We start from the raw sequence: 22482 nt of genomic DNA on the forward strand, positions 1-22482 counted from the left end.
AGAGGTGGGGAGGGGGGAGGGTGGAGGATGGGAAAGGCAGCGGAGCACAACAGACACTAGTATGGCAATATGTAAATCGATGGATGTGTAACTGATGTGATTCTGCAATCTGTGTATGGGGTGAAGGTGGGAGTTCATAACCCACTTGAATCAAAGTGTGGAATATGATATGTCAAGAAATTTGTAATGTTTTTAACAACCCACAATAAAAAATTAAAAAAAAAAAGAAGGCATGTGCAATGTGCCATTCCACAAACCCATATCCCAGATCATTTAATTTAAAAATTTTAATTTCTTTAATTGCATTGTAAGGATTTTTCCTCCTGAGGGTCAGTATTCATTATGTTAAAGTAAAAATTATTTCCTTTAAATTCATCTTTTTTAAAAGAATCTGATGCATGGATCTTTTGTTCACCTGTCCTTGTATTTCTACTGTAAAGTAAAATGAAACTAACAAAATTCGGGTCTACGTATTTAGAATGCTGTCAACTAGTGACATATAGAAGTCTATGATTAGTTGAATCACATTTTTAAATGCTTAAAAGACTTCAGCAGTTGGTAGAAAAGGACTTGAAAAAAAAATAATAATAATAATTTAAATTCATTGATAAATTTATATTCTCTGTACCACTTCTGGAAAGAAGACAGAATAAATTTAGACCAGTGAATATTCCTTTGTAGTACAAAGAAAATTAATTAAATACATTGAAAGTTAGCATTATTAGTCAATAGTACTTGGTCCCAAGGAGGGGGTGCTTTAAAATTTTATGACCAGAAGAAAATGGAGGATATTCCATATAGCCAATATGGTTCTAATGTCACTATTAGCTTTCCAAATCAACATGGTCAAGGCAAAAAGGATTCAGTTAAAATTTTAGAATTTTTAATAATTCACTTTAGTAATTAGAAAATCAGGTAGTAAAAATGAATAAATATCACTGAAGAAAATAATTATAGTTTATAATTACATAATTATACATAAATTATTTTAGAATTTATATATTCCACTCAAATATATTTACCTCTTAATGATCAGATCCACAACATCAAAATAGAACCTATACCATAGTAAGTTGAGTGTGTAGATCACGGTCATCTGTTATACATTTCAAAACGTAGGGATAATTTTTAAATATTTTAATCATATTAATGTACCTGTTGAAGAGCCAGATATGTTTAACCTGGCTTAAGCATAATACAATGTAAACATGTATAAATATATCACATAGTACCCAATTAAAATACACAATTCTTATGCTTAATCTATCCGTTAAAAATAAATTTAACTAATAGCAATTTTAACCAACCAACAGAATTCGAAAACACCAGAAGTCAAACATGAAACTTTCTAGTCACCATACTAAATTAGGGGAATAATTTGACACCAAATTATTTAAATGGAAATAAGACTTATTCTTTGAAAATTGTAATGAAGCCAGATATAGGGGAAAAAAGAAAACTAAAAAGTGATGCCAGCCTACATCTTCCAAGTAAGTTTTTGGGTATCACCTATCGATGAAATTCTTCTTCAATTCTTTCACTCAAAGCCTGCATCCCTATCATGACCTCAGATTTTTAAACAGGAGATTAAACTGTGCCAGGTTTGCCATCAAAATTTGGCGCAAGAGGTAAGACAAAGTACTAAATCATTTATCAACCAGAGAAGTAATTATTTAGTACTGTCTAAAATTAATACACGGGAACAACAATACTCAATACTGTGCTCACAATGGAGATAAAGTCTACTAAACCAAGGTGGGGGAAAGAGTGCAAAGGAGATGATTCCACAGGTACAGACACGGCCACACAACAAGTGTCTCCTGATGCTCTGCTCAATGTAGTTTCTACTGAGATGTACTCAGTAACCTAAGCCTTGTTAAAACCTCATCTTTTTACAGCATAACACTTCCAAAGTGATCTTGATATTTGAACTTCAAAAGCAGCTTCTCTAGAAGTAAGGGGGGGAAAAAAGACACAGATTTTCTTTCTCTACTTCTCCAAACAGAAAGTGTCCCTAAGAATATAAATCTAACAACAACAACAATAAAAAACACTTAAATATCCTAGCCATACTAATAAAGCAATGATAGGTGAAAAATAACTAATATTGAAACTTTTAAAGTTTTTTTGTTTGATGATTTCTTGTGCTGTGCAAGCAGTGTGCTGTTTCTTTCTGTATTAATTTATTTAAATCCTATAGAATAGGCAATACAATTCTCTCCTTTTGCAGAGTAGAAATGTAAGATACAAAAATTAACTTGCAGAGAATCAAAGTTTGACTAATAGAGTCCAAATTTATGCTCACTAATGTAAATCTCATGTCCTTAACATTTGAGATTATTTAGACTTACTGTCAATAATAGATTGGGCATTAATACATATTCTATGTGATGATATAACTTTTTTTTCATTAATAGGCCAGAATACATTTAATTACTTTAGTAAGTCATATCTTCTCAGGAAAAACTGAGTATTATTGCTGAAAATTATCTTTCCTAAAATTCACTTTTATTAATATTTATTATTAGCAAAACATGATTTCTTTTATATTTATGGTGTGAATTACATGCTTTCAACTCCTCACAATTTTGAAAAAAAAATTCTTTTCTCTTCCTCTGAGATATTCTCCTTCGTGCTCTTGAGATTTTGCAGCTAAACTTCTAGCCCAAAGAGAAATAATCTGGGTTTTTCATTTCTTTCTAAGAGCTTTCTGAAAATAAACTTTTTAAATTTCCTGAGATATTTCGGATGGATAAAAAGTCTATATCAATCATAATATTTGCTGCTTATATTTATCCTAAAGATGTACAGATCCCTTATCAATAAAAATGGATGTAACACTTATTTAACACATATTTTTAGCGTCTCAGTGCTTCGGGAACTTTGGGTCAAAGGACAATTAAGGAAATGAATAGCAAAATGGATTTTTCTTTAGTTAAATGAACAGGACTCTTTATATCTTTTCCTTACCTTTTGTATCTGCTTGAGCATTAGTTTACTCCTTTGCTTGTTTCTCTTCTATGCCTAAATTCATGAAAAAAAAATTAAAATAAAAACACATGATACCTTCTTAGAGAATATGCTGATTGTCAAGGTCCCAAGGTAACCAGGATGCAGAGTTAGAATGGACTTAGAGACCACGCATTACAGAAGGACACCAAAACTACTCTGTGTTCAGCAGTGGTAGAGAGGTTCTTTCTTTCTTTCTTTCTTTCTTTCTTTCTTTCTTTCTTTCTTTCTTTCTTTCTTTCTTTCTATCTCTCTCTCTTTCTTCTTCTTCTTCTTCTTCTTTTTACTTTTTCTGAAAATTAAGTAATCCAATTTATTATATCAAAATAAATTACCTTTCAAAATCCTAAGTTCATCATTACAGTGAGGCTACCATTCCGTTCACAGATATTTCCAGTAATAGAGTCTTCCGAAGAGACTCCAGAGTAAACATCCTAGCTCATTTAAATAGGATATATTTCTTATTCTTTGGTCTCTGGGGACTGTTTCCCTTAGGTTTTCTCATTATATTCTACTTACTTTCCCCTTTTAAATTAAGGAAATCACATATCCCTTTCATATATTTCTCCTTTACCCTCAGGATACATGAGCACAGAGGAGAATAAATTTTGAGCCATTATGCAACCATCTTCTGTCTCCCCTGATAAGCTCCCTTGGGAAGAATTAAGAGTTCTCAAAATTGCAGTTTCCTCTACAGCAGGGTCTCCTTTCTAGGAAGGCTGTCTGCATATGAGAACTTAGAAGGAGGCAGAAGATGATGCTATAGCTTCATGACAATAGGATGGGTATCATTCAAAAGTTAGCATGAAATATGATCTCCATGGAACATTTAAAAAATTCACACTGGATATAGGATTTTTCAAAGAATGGATCTATAGGAATAGATTACAGACAGTGAAGTCACAATGAATTTTTATTAAGAACCATGAGATCCTCTCCTTTCTTTTTCCTCTCCCTTCTCTCTGTCTCTCTCTTTGTCTCTCCCCCTCCTACCCTTTATTTTGACTAGCTTCCACATATCAAAAAAGATAAGAGAACAGTGGAATAAACCTAGCTTTCCTATGTACATATATGAATATACCACAGTGAATCCCACCATCTTATACATTCCCAAGAAACTAACAAACTTTAAAAAATGTAAATATCAAAAAGATCAGTAGAATGTATGGAAAGGAGCAGGGGAGGAGGCAGAGGACAAAGGGAGAGAGAGGGGAAATACTGAGGGTTGAATGGGAGCAAATTATATTCTATACCTTTATCATCATGTCAAAATGAATCCCAATCTTATGTAGAATAACTAATAAGAATCAATAAAAACAAAATAAAGTGGCTGAGGTTGTGGCTCAGTGGCAGAGAGCTTGCCTAGCATGTGTGAGGCACTGGGTTCGACTCTCAGCACCACATACAAATAAATAAAGTCCCATCAACAACTAAAAATATTTAAAAAATAAAATAAAATAAAAACCATGGGACCCTAAATCCAGTGACCAGACAATAAGAACTTACAACTAACAGAGATAATGCTGACTAATAAAGATGTGATCTTCACTCTAGAGGAGCTTAGGCATTCATATCAATTATTAATGAAGGTGAGAACTTGTTCATCCAGTCCTCTGCCTGGTCATCAGCAGGAGAAACCAGAGCCAAATGATAAAAACTACTAATATTTACTATACATGTGCTACTTGCTGAGTGTCCACCTAAACACAGGCATCTCCTCACTCCTATCCCAGGTAAGTCAAACAGCACTTAGAAAAGCAATTTGTTCGAATAGTTGATTTGGATCAGAGCTAAGATTCAGACACAGTTTATCCTTACTCCGGAATGTGCACCACTAAACATTTTGGTTGCTGCAGCCCCAAAATACCAAAAAAGGATACTAAATATACCTTCTCATTTACATATGAATAACACATAAACTACAATCACTAACAACATATTTCATTTCCTCTGGGGAAAACTGGCTAACTCTGGAGCAGCATGCTAGAGTCTGGAAGAGGCTGGTTGCTGGGAGAAAGAGTGAATCAAAGGTCTTAGGAGGGGGAAGTAGAGTGGCTGGAGTTACACTTAGTGCACTACATCTCCTCTTGGTTGAGAAGAATTATTTAATATCAGGTGCCTAGAACTTAAAAGAAGATTGTCAAATATCTCACAAGTTATATATGTACTTGATAGAAATATCTAGCATCAGCCTTAAAGCTACCAGTACTTTTTCATGTACAAACATTCTAACTATTAACATGGAATATTATTGAATTAATTTTATATAAAACAAACTTGTTGTGGGTGCATTTACTAAGTAACTCGAGGGAGAAAATGGTTTTGAGTTTTACCAAGCACTTTCATCCTTTTGGAAATTTACATCCTGAGCTAGAATGTTGCAAGACTACCTTGGGTACTTCTAGGGTAAACTTACATCAGCCTGAATTTTTAAGCTACATTTATGGAGTTTTTTTCATATATGTGCAATTATCTGCCTTTTTCACATTTTGTAGTTGAGCCTAATTAGTTTCTTAGTAAAATAAGCGTTGCTTTTTAATTGAAAAATGAAAAGACGGAAGCTCTTCAATCTGATCCAACCTGGGATCTTAAAGTTCTTTTTTTTTTTCATGTAAAAAAGGAAAGAAAATGGAAACTAATTCTTTCACTGAAAGTGAACAAAGACACGTGACTATATCCACAGTGGCAGGTATACTGAACTCTAAAGGAGTGGTTTTTGATGTATCCTTCATTTTCTTCATAGTAAATGCTGGGATTTCCAAAGAACTTCTCTTAGGCTTTGTATTACTTGAAGTGATTTTTAAACACTTATATCACTGTATAATTAATAAATTGCAAAGAACTGCACATAGTCAGTGTGTACAATTTGATGGGCTTAGATAGATGAAAACCCCCATGGTACAATCAGCACAACAGTGTTAATGGACACATTCAATACCTTCCCTCTCTTATTGATTCTTCCCTTGTGTCCCTCTTTTATTGATTCTAAGTAGAATTCAATCTTTAGTTATTTTTCTTTAACCATTATAGAAATATATTAATGTCATCCTGTAGGACATGAAAAGTATCATCCTCTTTCAAAGGACTTTTAGCATGAGCAGAGAGACCTTACTCAGTCATTCCCAAAATCACACCCTCTAGACATCTTTAGGCTGGACAAAAGCCCAGGCAGTTCTTACATTAGATTCAATCACCACTCAAGAGTCTTGAAAAATGAATCCCTGTTTATCATTAAGACTGAAGGAAAAGAGAGGGAGATTCCTTAGGGAATGACAGTTCAACAAATCTTTGAGTCCCCAGTGAATGCAGACAATCCTTTCATCATATTTCTTCCGGGAAATTATCTGTTACTCAGAGACATAAATTTGCCCTGTGCTCATGATCAAGGATGGGAGGAGCAGGAAGCTGAACCAGCTGCCAGGGTGATTCACCATTTTTGGATTCTTCTCAGAATACTTGTTCAGTGCTTCCCATCAAAGAAGAGGAGACCGTTCATCCTCTCACCAACAACAAGTGGAAAACAGGTCAGACCACAGTTGGGACAAAAGAGGAAAGAGACGTGATCTATTTGGGATGCAATATTACACTGCCTGATGCTTCTCTGAGCACAGGTTCTACTTGACACCAGGTTCCTGCCATTTTAAGATTTCAGAAAGAGACATAGGCCATGGGTTTTGTTTTCCGTTATCTCAAAAATCTGAATTCATAAAATGCTAGAATTGGAGGGTCTTGGGTGATGGATGTTCTCCACCCAATTAATTAACAAAGCCACAATCTGTATTTCATGCAGCAATTCACCAAAACCCATTACTGAAAAGTAGAACTAAAACTAGAGTCTCCAGACTCTTCCTATATTATTCTTTTTGTATAAATTTGCAAACTCAGGTGAAACATAGAAATCTAAAATGTATTTGCTCCAAATTTATTGCTTTTCTGGTGTCTTGTTGAATAGTTCAGTGTGTTGTTAAAAATAGAGCATATTCATTTTCTTAATATTCAGACTTTAAGTGTCATAAAGTTTTTCCTTATTAAGTTCTGAGTTTGGCTCTTATAACCTAGTTTCTACTTGTTTTTATTTTTCATATAATAGAAAGGCTATAGAATTAAAATCATTTCTCCCTAAAGGATAACGATTCCCTGATGCATTAGCTCTATGAAATAAGCACTTGATATATTTTAGAGTTATAAGTGCACTCATCTACTAAATTAAAACATCAATATTTACACACCGTGGCCAACTGCATTAAGCGCTTGCCACATGACAGCCACTGAATCCAGCACTTATACATAGTTTAACCAATTTTTCAGAAAAGTATTAAGGTGAGTGTATTAACCCCAAATATCCAATGAAAATCCAATATACTCCAAGAAGATAAGCACTGTGGTGGAAGCAATAGTAGCTGAGAATGACATACAGTACATTTGTCTGACCACTACAAAAGACAGCAGGCAAGTGATTTTGTCAATTGGTGAAACTTCTCATACCTGCCTGACCTCTAATCACATTTCCAACTGAGTGATGTGAATTGAGTGGCATATACCCAGCTGTGGGTCAGACTCTTGATTGCTGTTGCTGTTTGTTCTTGCAAGGATTCTCTAACTCTCAATTCTGAAGTCTGGTATAAGCCCACATTGTAGAGACTGAGGTATGACTCTGCTTCCTTATATATAAAACTCTACAGCCGGCTTCTATTTTCAACTACAGGATTGCTTTCCACTTCCTGAAGTGGATGGGCATGCTAACAAGTGGTGGACATTGTGTCACTATTCCTGGTGGGTTGCTTTTAATTTCCTATGTGAAGCATCAGGGTAAAAAATGAAAATACCATCCTATGGGAAACTGGCAGTCCCAGATTAAATGCTGACTCTACAACTAGCTCACAGTGTAAAGTCCCCTCAGCATGTTTCTGTTTCACAATGAACCTAACTTATGAAATAATGTATGTATTCACATGTAGTAGTAATGAGTTGAGCTGGAGTAGGACAAGTACTCTATCTTTTCAGCCAGCTGTATCAAAGTATGACTGACAAAATAAATAGAATGTATTGAAAAATAAAATATGGTATGTTTTAGTGCATGTATGAATAAGTGAAATATCATCAGAAAGAATACTGTAAACAAATTCATCACACACCCAAAGTTTTCTTGGACCTTTTCCTTTCCTTCCCCCATACACCTCTCACACACCTCTACAACCACAATCACTGATCAGCTTTCTTCTGCCACTATTGACTCTCTTGAATTTTCTAGATTTTTATGAATGGAAACAGGTGTTCTCTTTTTTGTGTTATTTTTTTGTCTCTCAGCCTAATTAGGTTAAGACTCATCCACCATGACACATGTATCAATACATGGCTCCTTTCAATTGTTAAGTGGTTTGTTCCATTTTATGAACACAAGCATCTCTCGGTGAGCATGTAGGCTGTTTCCAGGTTTTCTTTTCTAATGGCTGAATATCAAGTTGGCATAAACATGTTTGATTTATAAAAATTGTAAAAGTATCTGCCAACATGGGACAGAAAATGGTGAAGAAAAATCTCTTCCTTTGATGTGATTACTTATATTCTGTAGAGAAAGTGAAAGCTAGGGTTAAGAGTTTTCAGCGTTTATAAATCCCAGGATTTAGAATAATTCATCATGAATGTCTATAGCCCGTGCATGACATATTGCACCTTCTCTGATTCCTTTTCTTTCCTGAACAGTAAACCAATTAAAGCAAGTGCAGTCTGTCTTCTCCCTTTATAACTCATAGGTGCTACTTACTTTAAAATTATCTATGTTTGTCTTTTTTGTTTGTATGTGTGGCTGCTTGGTTGGTTTGGTTTTGCCAACAGTCCTCACATTTTCAATTGAGTACATGCTCATCCAACAAATGGGAGAAAAACTTCACAAATGTATGCTCCTGTATGACCTCTGAATTCAACAATGCTTTCTCTATTTCCGCTGAGTGGCAGCCCTACTCTCTTAACTATGAGGTCAGTTGTGTCATGGCTATTGGTTAAGCAATAGAATTATCCAGAGACACAGCTGTGTCTTCACCTGATTAAGTCCCATACCTTACCCTGGAGGACTTCTAAAAGTAAGTAAGTAAGTAAGTAAATAAATAAATAAATAAATAAATAAATAAATAAATAAACAAACAAAGATTAAGTTTGGTCCCATGCATGACAGATAGGACAAGAAAGGCAGGCACAAAAACAGATTTACCTTTCACGAAATCATATACACTCAGAAGGTAATAATGGACTCTGGAGTCAGGCCCAGTTCTGCTATGATCTGTCTGTTGATTTTGTTTAAATTGTTTAATATATAGCCTTGTTCTTTTTATATAACAGTTGTCAGGATGAAATGATGTCACACTTATAAAACACTCAGTAAAGTTTGGGCCTATAATGAATACTCAGAAGGTCCTAGCATTCTAAAAATCATTCTTTTTCACCACCTTATCGTCTGCACCTGACCCTCTTCACCAAGTATTTCACCTTCTTTTCTGTGCTTCTGATATGTTATGCGTTGAGATCTCTGAGTCTTCCATTTCCCTCTTTATCCTTATCTGCAAGGAGAATTAATGTGCATGTATTGTCTACATTTATGTTTGCTTTGTTTTAGAAAGACTGAAGGAACACTCAAAACTGATGATGGATAATTGCCTTGGCCACATCAAACATCAGGTGTCAAGGGATAAGTGACTTCAGAGCACCAAGATCATTGGAGAAGCAGAACTCACCATTCCCAAGAAGCTAACATTTTTTTCCCATCGTGTGGACTCCAGGAGAAGACAGAACCGTCACCTTCACCCAAGTCACTTCAGTCATCCCACCATTCATGGAATCTAGTTAGTGGAAGGAGTTTTTGAGATTCACCTCACACAATGCCTGCGTTTATTACAGAAATACATATAACTTCTCAAGCATATTTTTGCTTATCTTTGGTTTGAATATTTCCAGTACAGGAAATTACTATATTCACCAATAAACCAATCCAGATACATATATAATCAGAGCAATGGATAAAGAAAACCACTCATCAGTGACAGAGTTCATCTTTATGGGCATCACTCAAAACCCTCAGCTACAGATGATCTTCTTTGTGGTCTTTCTCATTGTCTACCTGGTCAATGTGGTGGGGAATGTTGGTATGATTATTCTGATCATATCAGACACTCAGCTTCACACACCCATGTATATTTTCCTCTGCAACCTCTCTTTTGTTGACCTGGGCTACTCCACAGCCATTGCCCCCAGGATGCTGGCTGACTTCCTGACAAAGCACAAAGTCATCTCCTTCTCCAGTTGTGCCACACAGTTTGCTTTCTTTGTAGGTTTTGTGGATGCCGAGTGCTATGTCCTGGCGGCCATGGCCTATGACCGCTTTGTGGCCATCTGTCGACCCCTCCACTACAGCACTCTCATGTCCAAGAGGGTCTGTTTGGCTCTCATGCTGGGCTCTTACCTGGCTGGACTCATGAGCTTAGTAGCCCACACTTCACTCACATTCAGCCTCAATTACTGTGGTTCCAACATCATCAACCATTTCTTCTGTGAAATCCCACCACTCCTGGCCCTCTCTTGCTCAGACACCTATGTCAGTGAGATACTGCTGTTCAGTCTGTGCGGCTTCATCGAGTTCAGTACCATCCTCATCATTGTCATCTCCTATGCCTTCATCCTCATGGCCATCATCAGAATGTGCTCCGCGGAAGGCCGCTTTAAGGCTTTCTCCACCTGTGGGTCCCACCTTACTGGTGTCACCCTCTTCTATGGCACAGTCATGTTTATGTATCTGAGGCCGACATCCAGCTACTCCCTGGACCAAGACAAGTGGGCCTCTGTGTTCTACACCATCATCATCCCCATGTTGAATCCCTTGATCTACAGTTTACGGAACAAGGATGTGAAAGCTGCATTCAAAAAGCTGGTTGGGAGAAAACCTCAATAAAACCAAAAAATGAAAAAATCTGGTTTTGTCAGAGGTAAACAATAGTGGCACAGAGGTGGTGGCAGGGAACACAAATGCAAACAACTCCTCAATAAACATCATCCATGTTACCCTCCCTTTGCTGATTACATCTTTAATTCTAAAGGAATTTTTATGACTCTATGATCTGAAATAAATATAAGTTAAATTAATATTTTTAAAGAATCCAAGTAAGAGGTACTAGCTTTTACTTAAATTATATTCTCATATATATTAGAAATTGAGGCGGGACTTTATGGGGAGGGGGGATTAGTTAGCCACCCTAAAGCATATATATATTTTTTTCCCAGTGTCAGAAGAAATGCCAGGTTCAAATGTTGAAAATGTGTGTACTCTCAAAGTCAGAGAAAATGTAGTGAAAATTATAGTGAATGGGCTTGGAGTGAAGGATGATTCTGTTTGTTCTGGGATCCATCCTGTCATGTTAGCAAAACTTATAAGCACGTGGTATGTGCCAGGTTCTTGGGGATAAAGTTAGAAGACATGCATTGGCAACATGGAGTGTGTTATGCTTACAGTTGCAGTATTATTGCTTTAAATTGACTCCCAAACACACAATCAGGAACCATTCAGTCTAACAAAAAGAGTTATAGTCTAATGCAGTTCTAGTTAACTAGCTGTGCAAGTATTAGTGTGTTTTTTTTTTTTTGTTGTTGTTGTTGTTGTTGTTGTTATTGTTCTGAGTTTTGCCTTTAACCAAATGCTTATTTTCACTGGATCTCTTTGATCCCATCTGTCTTAAAGAATTAAACATATGAGTACTTTTTCAACGTCACATATTGACATCCTTTCAGTCCTCAGAGGCCTTAATTTTTCTCTTTCAATCCTAATTAGTCCCTGGCACTTTGTGCAGATTTCCATGGTCCCCACATCATGCCCATGCAATGTGCAAAGAAGTCTGATAAATAGGATGTGCCAATGAGTGATCAGAAATGTGAATATAAATCCTACTTGCATGGATTTAAGGCTACAAATCTCCAAATAAAAACAAGATGTCAGGTAATAGCAATAGGTAAAGGCAGCAGATGGAAAGATGAAGAAAGCTAACTATTTTTTGAGGAAACCATCAGTTTCAAATATTTGGGCACTCAGGAATTTGGGTTTGGGCGTTGGGGGTCAGTGGCCAGCACCTGGAGAGGATTTATCTTGGAAGAGATTAGCATTTCACAGAGAATATCACTCTAGGTTTCATGAAACATTTTCTCCCCACTTGTGGCCAGCATCTGAAAAGGATTTACCTGGAAAGAGATGAAAGCTATCAATATATGGCTTTCTTTTTTATTCCTTTTCCACAGACCACACTATCCTGGGGTCTTTTATTTTCCATATCTAACATTCTAGACTCTGAAAGGAAGGAAGAAATTGGACATGGAAGTCTTTAGCTGCTTCCTTATGGGAGGAGGGAATGTGAGGAGGGGGTCTTTCTTTCAGATTCCTGAAAGTAAATATGGGGGTAAGGCAGAGAGGGATGTGGGTAACTTCCAAAGCCATTGCAAGAAATGTCAATTATTTTAATGTTATTCCAGAAGATCAGGCAGTGGGTAGGGAAGAGAGTTGCTCTGAGATATTTTCCAGCAGTTGTGGCTGAGCTTATCACTATTGTAATACTTAAATAGGGAGAAAACAATATTACAATAATATGTGAAGATTAACTGGTTTGTTAGGTTAGGTGAGACAATTGTAACATAGAATGAAGAATAATTAGCTTACCAGTGTTAGGAAAATAATGCTAGTGTAAAAGGTAAAGACTAACTAAGTTGTTAGTGCTAGGAACATGATTTTGACATGTAGTATAGCTGAGGATTCTATTTTTCTTAATTAAGGTCTAATCAGATTTGGGGAGTTCTTCCCATAATTTCAGGGGTCTGGTTCCTTTGGAGCATAGCAAACATGATTGATCTTGAAACCATATTTTTCTGGTAGTTTAATTGTTTCCATCCTGCTTGACCCAATTACACAAAAGAAGAACAGAGATAAAATTAACAGTATAGTTAAGGTTAGTAATCCAGCTATATGTGTGGGATAATACTTAAAAGGGTTAAGGGAAGAAATTTTTTCAGCTAAACCGCCACAAAATTCTTCATTATCAAAAGTAGATGTTTTGGCATTAACCATGACAGGACCTGAGATTACAGTTTTAACACACCCAAAGAAGCAGTATGAGAAAGATCAAGTCCCTTGGATGATTATGTACACTGTGCCATTGAATCTCAGTATCATTGTATGGAACTCTAGTAACACAAAGTGAGTAATATTATAATGACATTAAAGTCTCAGAATCTACCATAAATCCTGTACTTGTTTCCCTAGCCACGTAACAGAAAAATTAAACAAAACTTATTGAGTGGATCTAGTAGTTAACAAAAGATCAGGCCAAAAGTGGTGGAATTAAGATTGATTGAAGGGGGAATATCAAACCATGTTACTGGGTGAGAAATAGCTGGCTGTGGAATCTGGGCCCAATAAATCTAAGTGCTATTAGCCATGCTCATAGTTATACATGTTATGAGAATAAGCATGATAAACCTATTAACAAGAATAGTAAATTGATCCATTTTCCATATTTCAGGTGGCCCTTTAACCATTCAACCTTGTCTCTTAAACCATTCCCAATTGGTTTACATAAAACTAGCATTCTTCCCTGACTGACAGATGCCAGGGAGTCCAACTGATTTTGTAAAATCAGTACCAAATCACTGACTTGTTGGATATCTACAATAACTTGTGGTATTTTTACAGTGAATAAAGGCTTCTAACCTCACTGCTCCTGTATTAACCCTAGTGGATATTTCTAGCTCTATGAGTAAGGGAATAATTTAGGGGCTCTCCTATGTCTGGTGTGTGCTGCTATTCAACTGGGTAGGCATTTATTGTGGGGTTAAAGGTAAGTTTGAGGAGCAAGGAAAATTAAAGTACAGAGGCCAGTTTAATTTTGGTAAGCAGGGATAAATATGAGCCTCACAATATTTATGCAGTTTCTTCACCAATAAAAATGAGAATTATTTATATCATGTCTCTATCAGTTTGCACAATATGAGTTCAATAAATGATTTGAGTTTAAAAAGATATTCTTCTTTTTCATGAATTAAAAACTTTTCTATTGCTATGTCCTGTACAAGGAGGGATCCATAAACTGAACCCAGGTGTGAACTGGCTGAGAAATTAAAAGTCTGAAATAATTAATAAGAAATAAAAGACAAAACACAATAAAAATAGTTTCAAAAGCAGGGGCCTGGTGGGCGGATCAGACCTGATGGGTCAGATTCCTCTAAAAACAAACAAACAAACAAAAATTTCAGGAATGCTTTATTTAAAAGGAAGCACATCAAAGGGATTTATTGTCAGGAAGGGTTCTTCCAGGTGAACAAAGTCATCAGGATCAGACTAATTGAAGTCTATCTATTTTTTAAATTTATTTATTTGTTCTAATTTGTTATACATGACAGCAGAATTCATTTTGATTCATAGTACACAAATGCAGCACAATATTTCATTTCTCTGGTTGTACACAAAGTATTTTCACACCTTTCGTGTCTTCATACATGTACCTAGGCAATGATGTCTTTCTCATTCTACCATCTTTCCTACCCTCATGCCCTCTCCCCCTTCCTCCCCTTTGCCCTATACAAAGTTCCTCCATTCCTCCCATGCCCCCTCCCACACACTCCCAATATGGATCAGCATCCACTTATCAGAGAAAATATTCAGACTTTGTTTGTTGGGGATTGGCTTAGTTAACTTAGCATAATATTCTCCAACTCCATCCATTTACCTGTAAATGCCATGATCTTATTCTTTTAATGCTGGGTAATATTTCATTGCACATATATACCACAGTTTCTTTGTCCATTTATCTATTGAAAGACACCTAGGTTGGTTCCACAATTTAGCTATTGTAAATTGTGCTGCTATAAACATTGATGTGGCTGCATCATTGTAGTATGCTGTGTTTAAGTCCTTTGGGTATAGACCAAGGAGTAGGATAGCTGGATTAAATGGTGGTTTCATTCCAAGTTTTCTAAGGAATCTCCATACTACTTTCCAGAGTGGTTGCACCAATTTGCAGTCCTACCAGCAATGTAAGAGTGTGCCTTTTCCCCCAACACTTATTATTGCTTGTATTCTTAATAACTGCCATTCTGACTGGAGTGAGATAAAACCTTAGAGTAGTTTATTTGCATTTCTCTAATTGTAAGAGATGTTGAACTTTTTTCCATATATTTGTTCAGTTCCTTAGCCCATTTATTGATTGGGTTATTTGGTTTTCAGTGTTAAGTTTTTTGAGTTCTTTATATATCCTGAAGATTAGTGTTCTATCTTATGTGTGTAAAAATTTCCTCCCATTCTGTAGGCTCTCTATTGACCTCACTGATTGGGGCTTATCTATTTGCACTATCTTCATCTTGCTCCAGATAGCTTGTGCCTCAAGGCTGTGGAGCCCATATTTCTTTCACCCAAGGGCAGCAGGCATCTGAACTCAAAGCTTTTGTACCCATAAATCCCACACCAGGCATGGAATCTGCCTCATTAATAGCGGCTACCTAAAAATGTGCATGTCTTTCAGCACTATTGTTCAGAGAGGGACCAAAAAGGGTCTAGCTGTCCAAGGCCATGGAGTTCAAAGCAATGATTCAATTGCCTCTGCCAACAATTTAAAATCAAATCCCTGGTAATTTTACAGTCAATATTATCATGATCATAATCAATGCTACAATCAAATGATCTTTAAGTGCTTTGCCCTCCACCCTGACTTCATACCATAATGTCACTGGTGGTCATGTGAAGGCTCATGATGTCACCACATGCCTGGCTGACCAGTGTCTAATTTCTCTAGCAACACAAATATTCATATTCTTAAAATATGTGAACAAATTAGTCACAGAAATCTGAGGATCTGATCCTAAGGCTACTCCTGTTACCATTTACTACATCCTTTAGAGTCTTGTCCAAAAATAGATGTCCCACCCAAACCAGGTAATTTAAGGGGAATTTTTAACAGAGACTATACAAACATGTGACAGGAGTATGGGATAACCACAAGTACAAAGTCCAGGATATTGACCATGGATTCTTACTACAGTTTTCAGAACGCACACGCACACACACACACACACACACACACACAGATTCCATAAATGTTTCTACACTCACGCCCCTCCACTAAAGGAAAATGTTTAAATGATCTTACTGTAGTTTTTCCTCAGAGAGCAGAAAAACACAAAGTACATTTAAAAGGAAGGTCAGATTACCATGGTAGTCAGGTAACCATTGGGTGAGGTCAGCCAGAAAAGAAGTAGTTTCTTAAAGCACAATTTTAACCTGAGACCTAGAATTCATGTTTAAGGCTCCAAAGAAACATCAGGAAAACATGTGTACTATTATGTTTGTCTTTATTGTTGTTGTAGATTGGAGCATTTTCTACAGAGAAGATTCACAAAGTTGAGGTCCAAAAATATCATTGACACAAAAACATCCTTATTATTATTATTAAATGAATGCCCATAGGAGAGCGAGAACCAAGTGCAGGGTGAGGAACACTGATCTTTTAGTCTTGGTTTTGCCCAGTGATTGTTTTGTAATCCCAGGCATCGGTTTCCTTCTCCAAGAGGCCTGGGTTTCCTTGTCTTTCTGGTGAAGGAGCTGAAAGGAATATGATAGGCTGCACTCATCACACAGGCGTGCAGCACAGGTCTTCATTGGAGAAGCTGCTCCCCTAGCCCAGCAATCCTTCTGCCACAGACCCTGGAGTTCCAAGTGTTTGAATATTGGTCCAGGTTAAGCCAGTAACCCTAAGAATGTTCTGACTGTGACATTAGAAAGCCTCCTTGATCTCCTCTCCCATCATTCCTATTGTTCAAATGAATATGTTTTGTTCTGCAGAGGGATCTGCCAGAATCAGGACACATCCCGCACTCCCTGCTATTTCTTTCTTCTGCCTTTGTAGAAACAGCTTACCTTCCTCTAGCAGAAATGTCCTCCTACCTCATGGTAACTGTCTGCTTATTCTTCAAGCACAGCAGCAAACTTTCTCCTTCTATATTCACACTTCCCATCACACAAAATCCCTCCCTCTAGAGTGGAGAATCTTCTAGTAGGGGAAGTGAGGCAGAGTCTATATCCAGGCCAGCCTCCCACAATCGAGAATAAAAATTGTATCACAGTGCATTGCATTTATTTGTTTAAAAATTTTAATTTCTTCCATTAAACAGACTTTGGTCATCAGGCCTAGGCCTTAGTTATGCCTCTTGATCTTAGTACCTGGCAGAGAATCTAGAACACAGTAAATGCCAGACATATATGCAGGCTGTGGACAGACGAGGAGCACTGGGAGAAATGGTTTTCAATCATGGCTCTACCAGTGTCCACACTGAGTGAACTTGAACAGTGTGTATCTCAGAAATGTCTTCTGTGAATTAGGATTGGTAATCACTTTTACTTCACAAGGTTATTACTGTTGAAATGAGATGACTCTTTTAAAGCATTCAATAGAATACCTTGCATGTACTATGTGCACAACAAATATTATTATGATCAATAATGGATAAATTTGACAAGGGACTTTAAGCAAATATGATATATTACTTAAAACATTTCCATTGGACACTGTTACATGAACTACTATGACAGAATTTTTTTTTTAATTTTTAATTTGTTCTTTTCAGTTACACATGATAGTAGAATGTATTTTGGCATCTTATACATACAGGTAGTATAACTTCCAATTCTTGTCATTATGGTAGAATTTTATATCTCAAAATTGAGTAATGGTTTTGGAAGCAGGAATGGATATGTTTGTTGCAAAAATCTACCTTTGTGGACATTTAGAATAAGCCAAATTCACTTTTTAAGCAATTTATTTACAGATGGATAGATATTCCAAGGTCATCCTTCTCTGAACTTTCGTTCATGTAGCATAAAAATTATGAATTTTATGATCAAATAGCCTTAGTCTCAAACTCTATTTGAAAATACTTATAAATTGTCATTAACAGGCTAATTAATTGTTTTGTATATATTTTTAGATTATAATATTGTTTACAACACATATTAGAAGAGTTATTTGACATATTAGAAGTGTTATATTTATTGAAGTTTTTATTCATTTGAAATTTCCTTGGTAGAGATTTTATAAAAACAATGTTTTCAATATACTATAGTCATCATCATTTTAAAAAGTACCTTCTTTTTTTTCCACCAAACAACTAATCATTTCAATTGACTCTTCTATTAATTGCTTTTTCAGAGATGTTCTAACTATGAACCCCTGAGGTGCTTGAGACATCAAATACACTGGGGAGCCTGAGCAGGAATAAGTCACCTGGATCCACAGTGTGGTCCTATGTTGGTCCTGACTGTGAGTGTCAGGTAAGTGTACTGGTCTTGGGTAGGGACAGGAGAATGTTTCTGGACTCATCATCAGTCTTGTCCCTATGACAAAGACAAAGGTATCGTCCAGCAGATGATTTGGGCAGAGCCTGGAAACTTTAATTGACCACATGTGTGAGGAACTTGTCTGTGAACATCTGAACTTCCTGACGACCTTATGCTCTTGGTTTTAGCTAAGTGTCAAACCCTACATGAGAGAGACAGTAGAGCCCACTCATAAATTCAGCTGACATCAGAATTTTAAAAAAGTGGTTTATTCGTGAAGTATCAGGACTCCAGAGAAAGCATCACCACTTCATAATTGTAAAATTATTAGCTACTTACTAAATCTCAATCTGATCATCTACAAAATGATTGCCATTTATATTTGGCTGCAATGTGGAAAGCATACAACCAAAATACCTGCCAGGAAGGCACTGAACATGTCTAGTCTGTTCTGGGCACAGTGGCAGGAGTGCAGTAAGCAGTGAAGGGGAGAACAGTGGGCACTGGGAGCAGAGAGGAGAGGAGGCCCAGAGCATGTGGACCTTAGATGGCTTTGTAGGAAATTTTTCTTTTTTTCTGAATAAATGGAGAAGTCACTGGAGTGTTTAGAAGGCAAGAGTGACAATCTCACATTATGATGGGAACCTCTGCCCACCACATTGAGAGGCTTAAGTGGGGTTTAGTATAGAAGCCGGGAGATGTCTGGGAGGTTTCTGCAGTTATGCCAGTGGGGATGAAAGGGCTTTCTCTGGGATAGAAAGGTTGGATGGGAGAAGGTGGCCAGGTTCTGTACATATTTTGAAGTTAGAGACCAGGGGATGTTGCCAGTCGATCCAATTGAAAGTGAGTAAATCATTTTCTATGAGCTGGTAAAGCCTATTTCTGCTGTGGCACTGAAACGGAAGGACGGTTAGGAAAAATCCTCAATAACGTATTTTTTTTCTATGATGTCCAGTAGACATACTGTAGCTGTGGGTATTTGAATCCAAGTGTTGCGAGAATGTAGAAAGAGACACACAGTGAAGAAATAAACTTTCAGACTCATTCACATAGTAAGAACATTTAAAGAGGAGACCACCAGGGGCTGATTTCAGTGTTTAAAAACAAGAAGGACCAAGAGTTGATTCTGGAAGCATTCTGAAATTCAAAACCTAGCATAATAACACTGAGAAATGCAACAAGAGAACTTAAATGAATCCAGAGAGGTAAATGGTTGGGAAATCAAGTGAGAGAGCATTTTCCAGCAAGAAGAATATAGCAAATAGTGCACATAGATCAAATCAGAATATGACTCAAACTTACTTATTAGATTAAACTATGTGAGGTTACTGAGTCTCTAATGGAGGAAGAGTAGCAACAGACAAAGGGGAAAATTCTTACATTTTACTAAGCAACAAGTTTATTTTTGAAAATTGACACTTATTAAACCAACATTAAGAAATAAATGGTAAGTGAGCATTTTTCTGGGAGCCAAGAAGAGGGAATAAGACAAACAAATATCATAATCCCTGGAATTTTTGTTTAACTAGTTACAAAGTAAAAATATTCTAAAGGACCACATAGATTATTGCTTTCTAGAGTTAAATTACCAGACGTATACTATTACATATTTAGCACAGTTATTGTTTCTTTGTGTGTGTGTCAGCAAAAATCATTAAAATGGAAATTTTTCACTCTTCTAAAGTGAAATATTCTAAGCCATGCAGAGGGGAAATCACACAGTGACAGAGTTCATCCTGCTGGGCTTCACACGAGACCCCATGATGCAGCTGGTCCTCTTTGTGGTGTTCCTTATCATGTACGTTTTGACTGTGGCAGGAAACACCTCCCTCATAGGGCTGATCTGTAATGACTCCAGGCTCCACACACCCATGTATTTTTTCATTGGAAATCTGTCTTTTCTGGATCTCTGGTTGTCCTGTGTCTACACTCCAAAGATCCTAGTGACCTGCATCTCTGATGATAACAGCATCTCCTTTGCTGGCTGCCTGGCTCAGTTCTTCTTCTCAGCTGGGCTGGGCTATACCGAGTGTTACCTGCTGGCTGCCATGGCTTATGACCGCTATGTGGCCATCTCAAAGCCACTGCTTTATTCTCAGGCCATGCCGATAAAACTATGTGTATTTTTAGCAGCAGCCTCATATCTTGGTGGCTTTATTAACTCTTCTGTCCTCACCAAGAAAACCTTTTCCTTTGACTTCTGTAATGACAACATCATTGATGACTTTTTCTGTGACTTGCTTCCCCTGGTGAAGCTGGCCTGTGGCAGGACAGATGGCTACCAGGCTCTGATGTACTTTCTTCTGAGTTCCAATGTCATTACCCCCATAGCGCTCATCCTGGCCTCCTACCTCTTCATCATCGCCACCATCTTGAGGATCCGCTCCACCCAGGGCCGCCTCAAGGCCTTCTCCACCTGCTCCTCCCACCTGGTCTCTGTCACCCTCTACTATGGCTCCATCCTCTACATCTACTCTCGCCCCAAAACTAGCTACTCCTTTGACACGGACAAAATCGTCTCTACCTTCTACACTGTGGTGTTTCCCATGTTGAACCCCTTGATCTACAGCCTGAGGAATAAGGATGTGAAAGAGGCTCTGAGAAAACTCTTCAAATGATCAAGACTTTTTCTTCTGAGGAGGGTGGAGATTCAGTTATTGATGAGGTTATTTGTTTACCAAGCAGAGGTGCCCTTGTGCTCCCCTGGGATATAATATAATGCAAATTACAAGATTTCCACCTTTGGCACATGGTAGGTCAAGTATCTAACATGTGAAATGGTAACACAGGAGATAAAATTACAATGAAATGTAAGAATTTGGGTTGATTTTTGTTACTCTACTTTAAAAACAAAGAAACTAAGCCAAAAAATTCTCCCCTAACTTGAACATGCAACACTTGATCCTGTTTTTCCTAAAAGAAGATTTCCTTGGTACTTACAAACTGTTTTTTTTTTCTTTTTCTTGTGACTATTTCATTATTGTTATAAATTATATTGGTGTAATTATGTAAGCATAATTATAATTAGCTCCCATTCAGTCCCTGGTTAGAATATTATCTATACTGTTATTTCCTGTTAAGAGGATCTAGCATATTGAATTAACTATTTAAATTCTCCTAGTAACTACAAACTTTGACCACTGTCCTTTCCTTTAAGAGGCTCTTTTAAGAGTTTGTAAATGTACTTTTTCCACTGAGAAACTTTAGTACATGGATCCAGAGGCTCCATGTGGATATTATTAGTGGATATTATCCCCAGTAAGTGTGATACTTTCCATCTATGTCTCTTTAAGAAATACTGTCTTTAAGTAACCAGTCAAGGTTCTATAGATGATTTCTGAGATCCATTTCAGAACTCTCTCTGCCCTACTTTAAAATATATTGGTGAACTTATGAAGCCTACTGCATCCAAATAGTTTCCTTTTGATCATCAAAACAGTTATTATACTAAAAAAAGCAAAAAAAATGAAGAATAGACATCTACGAGACCTCATTACTCAATAGATAAAATTTTCCAGAAAGAATATAGTTATTGATTAAATAATAGGGTAAGCATGATATTGGTGCACTTAATTTTGATTATGTTTATGAAACAAGATAATGTTAATGAGTAATTATTTTAAAATTTTAAAAAATTATGCTGGAGACTTAACCCAGAGTCACTTTACCACTGATTCACATTCCCAGCCCTTTTCATTTATTTATTTATTTATTTGTCTGTTTGTTTGTTTTTTGAAACAAGGTCTTCCTAAGTTCCTTAGGGCCTCACTAAGTTGTGGAGACTGGCTTTGAATTTGTGATTCTCTGGCCTTATCTTCTGGAGTTGGTGGGATTATGGGTGTATGCAACTTGTGCTCACTTGTAAATTAAGTGCATGTGTCTTCTTTATTTTGGATTGAAAATTTAAGAAAAATTTTAAGGAGCTGTGATCTAATCAAATAGACATGGAAAATACAAGAGCTACATACAGAGAAAAAGACTGATATACACAGCTGGTCACCTGTGTTCAGATGAAATGTGAAGTAGGGACATCTGGATCAATCCCTGGTAAAAGGAAGGAAGGAAGGAAGGAGAAGGAAGGAAGGAAGGAAGGAAGGTAGGAAGGAAGAAAGGAGGGAGGGAGG

The 22482-nt window shown here is 36.8% G+C and overlaps 2 protein-coding genes across 2 annotated transcripts; both read left to right on the plus strand.

Moving 5' to 3' along the window:
* The first annotated feature begins 9997 nt into the window (after positions 1 to 9997).
* LOC107135363 (olfactory receptor 1019) lies at positions 9998 to 10996 on the plus strand. The gene has a single exon (XM_015477245.1). It carries the CDS (start codon positions 10016 to 10018, stop codon positions 10946 to 10948), a length of 933 nt encoding a protein of 310 aa, XP_015332731.1. The 5' UTR covers positions 9998 to 10015; the 3' UTR covers positions 10949 to 10996.
* Positions 10997 to 20058: 9062 nt separating this feature from the next.
* Positions 20059 to 20976, plus strand: LOC107135364 (olfactory receptor 1013-like). The gene has a single exon (XM_015477246.1). It carries the CDS (start codon positions 20059 to 20061, stop codon positions 20974 to 20976), a length of 918 nt encoding a protein of 305 aa, XP_015332732.1.
* The last annotated feature ends 1506 nt before the right edge of the window (positions 20977 to 22482 follow it).

Source organism: Marmota marmota, unplaced genomic scaffold (genome assembly GCF_001458135.2).
Source record: "Marmota marmota marmota unplaced genomic scaffold, marMar, whole genome shotgun sequence".
Taxonomy (NCBI): domain Eukaryota; kingdom Metazoa; phylum Chordata; class Mammalia; order Rodentia; family Sciuridae; genus Marmota; species Marmota marmota.